Below are 4380 nucleotides of genomic sequence, written 5' to 3'. Positions count from 1 at the left end.
ACTGCTTGTCCTTTTATTGCTGGTCGGGGGCTGAAGTGTATATCATATTGTGTCAACTCAATTGACCATTTCATTAGCCTTCCGGATACGTTAGGCTTTTGCAGCACCTGGCGCAGTGGGAAATTGGTGAGGACCGTAATCGGGTGTGCAAGGAAGTAGTGTTTTAGCTTCCGAGAGGCAGTGATGAGGGCGAAAGCTAGCTTTTCGAGTTCCGGGTATCTTCCTTCTGCCTCGTTAAGACGCCGCGAAGTATAATAAACCGGGACTTGGTGTTTTCCCTCATTCTTGATTAGTGCTGAGCTTACTGCATGCTCCGAGACGGCTAGGTAGATCTCCAAGGGCTCTCCCTCCTGTACTTTTCTCAAAGTCGGAGGCCATGCCAAGTGTTCCTTTAGAGATTCGAAGCTCTCGTCGCACTGCTTGGTCCATTCAAATTCTTTGGAGCCTCTGAGTATATTGAAGAAATGAATACTTCGGTCGGTAGACCGAGAGATAAAGCGACTTAGTGCAGCTATGCATCCCGTCAATTTTTGCACCTCTTTGATATTTCGTGGTGGTCTCATGTTCCATAGGGCTGTGATCTTCTCTGGATTCACTTCAATGCCTCGTTCATGAACGATGAAACCTAAGAATTTTCCTGCGGACACACCAAATGTACATTTTAGAGGATTCAATTTCATGCGATATTGCCTTAATAGTTCGAATGATCTTCTAAGATCATTCGTATGTTCAACTATTTTTCGGCTCTTAACTAACAAGTCATCAATGTATGCTTCCATTGTGATCCCGAGTAATTCGGCGAACATTCGATTTACTAATCTTTGATATGTTGCTCCAGCATTTTTTAACCCGAAAGGCATTACCGTATAACAGTATAGCCCCCGATCAGTTATGAATGCCGTGTGGTCCTGGTCGGGACCATACATAGGAATTTGATTGTAGCCAGAGTAGGCATCCATGAAACTTAGGATTTCATGACCTGCTGTGGCGTCTACTAACTGATCAATTCTCGGCATAGGAAAACTATCCTTTGGGCAAGCCTTGTTCAGATCTGTAAAATCCACACAAGTTCTCCACTTCCCGTTGGGTTTCTTGACCAAGACGGGGTTGGCTACCCACTTAGGATATTTAGTTTCTTTTATTGATCCGTTAGAAATTAGTTTATCTACTTCTTCCTTCAGAGCAGTATACCTTTCGGAGTTTAAAGCTCTTCTTTTCTGTCTGATAGGTTTTTCTTTAGGATCTATATTTAACCTATGGCATGCTATTTGAGGATCTATCCCTGTCATGTCGGACTGCGACCAAGCAAATATATCTAAACTATTAGATAGGAGAGTAATTAAGTCACTTTTGGTACCTGATTCAAGATACTTTCCAATTTTGAGCTTCTTCTCAGGTTGCTTTGGATCTGGGGCGACTTCCTCGACTTCGTCTCCTGGGCCAATTTCTTCTCGGCTCGGGAGGCGTGGGTCAAAATCTGGATCGATCATCATAACCTTGTGAACATCTTTGTCCTGACTCTCCTTGAGATAATTCGCATAGCAGCTCCTTGCGATAGCCTGAGTTCCGACCACTTCACCTATCCCGTGCTCGGTAGGGAACTTCATCTTTAAATACTCTACCGACGCAACGGCCCCGAGGGACTGCAAGGTGGGCCTGCCAATGATCGCATTGAATGAAGATTTTCCGGGGACCACTATCCATGCTGTGTTGATGGTTTTACTCCTCGGGTTTTCTCCCACAGTTATTGGGAGTGAGATTAATCCCTTGGGCTGGATTGAATCTCCCGTGAAGCCATAGAGATTCTCGGGGGAAGGAGCCAACGCGTCTTGCTTAAGACCCATCTTGTTGAATGTGTCTTCATAGAGTACGTCAACAGCGCTTCCAGTGTCCACCAAAATCCGATGCACGTTCCTGTTGCCGATTAAGGCTGAAATGACCAATGGGTCGTTGTGAGGATACATCACCCACCGAGCATCTTCTGCTGTAAAGGTGATAGGTTCCGAGCTAGACTTGGCTATCTTGTTAGGCCTCTGCTCGGCTGCAAACAAGATCTGCCGGGGTCCTGCGTAGGCTTCCCTTACATAGCTTTTTTGAGCGCTCCTTGATGTTCCTCCCACATGTGGTCCTCCGACTATGAGTGAGATTTCGGCATATGCCTCTCCTCTCTGCTCCTCTTGTTCCCCTTGCTCGGCCTTGAATTTCTTCAACGCTCCTCTTCGGATTAGAGCTTCTATGGCCTCTTTGAGGTTGAAACAATCGGCAGTGCGGTGACCGATGTCCGCGTGGAAAGCGCAATATTTTGTTTTATCTCTCTTCGAGATATCTTTCTTGATCGGCTTTGGCTTAGGGAAATCTTCCTTGTCCTGTGTAAGACTAAATATCTCCTCTATCGGGGTATTGAGCTTATGATATTTGTCGAACTTACTGGAAAAAGGTTTCAGAGGTCCTGCTCCTGACCGGCTCTTCTTTGGTGGGCGGTGGTCTTCAGAATGTCGTTCCCTATGCTCTTCTCGGTAGCTCTTCGGCGGCTTTGCTTTTCTTGCCGCCAGCCTTGCTTCCTCCGCGTTGATATATTTCTGAGCTCTTTTCAAGAAATCGTTGTAGTCTTTTGGACTAGTCTTCTGAAGAGACCACCATAATTCTGATTCTGTTCGGACGCCGGAAGAGATGCCGAAGAGCTTAAAGTCTTCGTTCAGATCGTCAACCTGAAGTGCTTGTTCCGAGTATCGATTAATAAAATCTTTTAGGGACTCGTCATGGGCTTGTCTTACCGCCAGCAGCCTTTCTTTGGGAGTTTTTCCCGAACTGGAGCCGACAAACTGTTCCATGAATTTTCTAGACAGTTGTTTCCAGGATCCTATGGAGTTTGGCTTTAGCTTTCTGTACCATCTTTTGGCTGAGCTAGTCAAAGTGATAGAGAAAGCTCTGCACATAACTTCTAGTCCGGCTCCTTGCAGCAGCATCCAAGAGGAAAAAGTGTCTATATGGTCTCCCGGGTCGGTCTTTCCGTCGTAAACAGGGATGCTTGGCATCCTAAACCGATCAGGCAACGGGTGTTCTAACACGCGGGCCGTGAACGGGGAGATAGCTTCTCCAACCTTCGGGACAGACTCCTTCTGACCTAGAGCTACCTCTTCAATCCGACGTTCCAACCTTCTAAGGTTTGTTTTGTTGGTGCTTGCACTGTCTTCAGTCTCCGAGCTGTCTAAGCTGTGCCTGAAAGTGCTTGAATATCCTTTGTCCATGCTGGGCTGGTACCGATCAGGAATCTTTTCCTGACTGTACTGCTCCTTTTCGGACTCAGAAACATCTTCCATCCTCTCATACCGATCTCTGGCATGTTTCCGAGGTTTCTTAACCTGCGGATCTTGCCCGATGGGTTCCTTCCCTGATCGGTGCGAGGGCTCTTCATCTGGGATCACTATTGCGCTTCGCAGTGTGACCCTTTTTGCCTGTAACCTTCTCTTCAAGTCCCTGTTATTTGCCTCTAAGGCCGAGAGACGCTCTTGCATCTTTCTGAATTGTTCTTCGAGGCTGGGTTCCGGAAGGAGCTCAGCTATTTCTTCCGAGGTGAGAGGCAGGGTGCGGTTATGGTGCTCTATCTCCGTCTCCTGGTTAGAGACAGCGTTCACGGGTGCGGACGAACTAGCCATATTCTTCAGCTGGTCGCCCTCCTTCTAGCGCCAACTGTTGACCTGTAAAATTAGTACAACAATATCTCACGAAAATATACCGACTCCGAGTACAAGGCCTCCGAGTACAGAGGTGATTTAGGCAAGATTTTCTCTTTATACAGACGAATCTAATACAAGAGAGCAATGTTTTCTAGAGATTCTAAGTGACAGAAAAGTGTCTAAAAAAGTCCGTGTTTCGTTCTGTGCTGCTGCCTCTATTTATACTCGTCTGGTCGTGTCTTTGACGGTTATTTTGAGGAACGTGGGGTGATCAATCCCACGTTCTGGACGGTTATGGGTAACTGCTTTTCGCCTCTCTCTGAGGTAGGCGGTTAATGCTCCTCGTGCGGTTCCTGAACCGTCGAGGTGTGCGTTTTAGAGCTTGAAACATGTTTTCTATTAGTTTTGACTAGTCTTTGACCCACGTTCTTCTCTTCTCTTCGAAGTTCTGATCGGTGGGTTTCGTTCTTAACTTATGAACGGTTCGTTCCTTTTTAATGGATGACCCTTGGGTTTACTTAACCTGAGCTCGGTGCTGGATTCGTATTTCTGCTCGGCGGTCCGACTAGCCAGGTCGGAGTCTGACTAATTTATCCCGTAACAATTATAATCTTGGTAGTAACGAGTAAGAAAACATGCATGAATTTTAGTGGAAAATATATATATATATATATATATATATATATATATCTATATTTATTTA

The 4380-nt window shown here is 46.0% G+C and overlaps 1 protein-coding gene across 1 annotated transcript; it reads right to left on the bottom strand.

Annotated features, from left to right (window-relative positions):
• Positions 1–625: 625 nt before the first annotated feature.
• On the bottom strand, positions 626–3320 carry LOC149385083 (uncharacterized). The gene is made up of 3 exons (XM_089626237.1): positions 3102–3320; positions 1506–2315; positions 626–637 (listed from the first exon to the last, which is right to left on the bottom strand). Exons 1-3 carry the CDS (start codon positions 3318–3320, stop codon positions 626–628), a joined length of 1041 nt encoding a protein of 346 aa, XP_089482363.1.
• Between the last annotated feature and the right edge of the window lie 1060 nt (positions 3321–4380).

Source organism: Urtica dioica, chromosome 9, assembly GCF_054948205.1.
Source record: "Urtica dioica subsp. dioica isolate 48M chromosome 9, U.dioica_male_clone48M_v1_H2, whole genome shotgun sequence".
NCBI lineage: Eukaryota > Viridiplantae > Streptophyta > Magnoliopsida > Rosales > Urticaceae > Urtica > Urtica dioica.
Note: the sequence above shows the minus strand (reverse complement) of the source record. Positions and strands in the feature narration are given on the sequence as shown.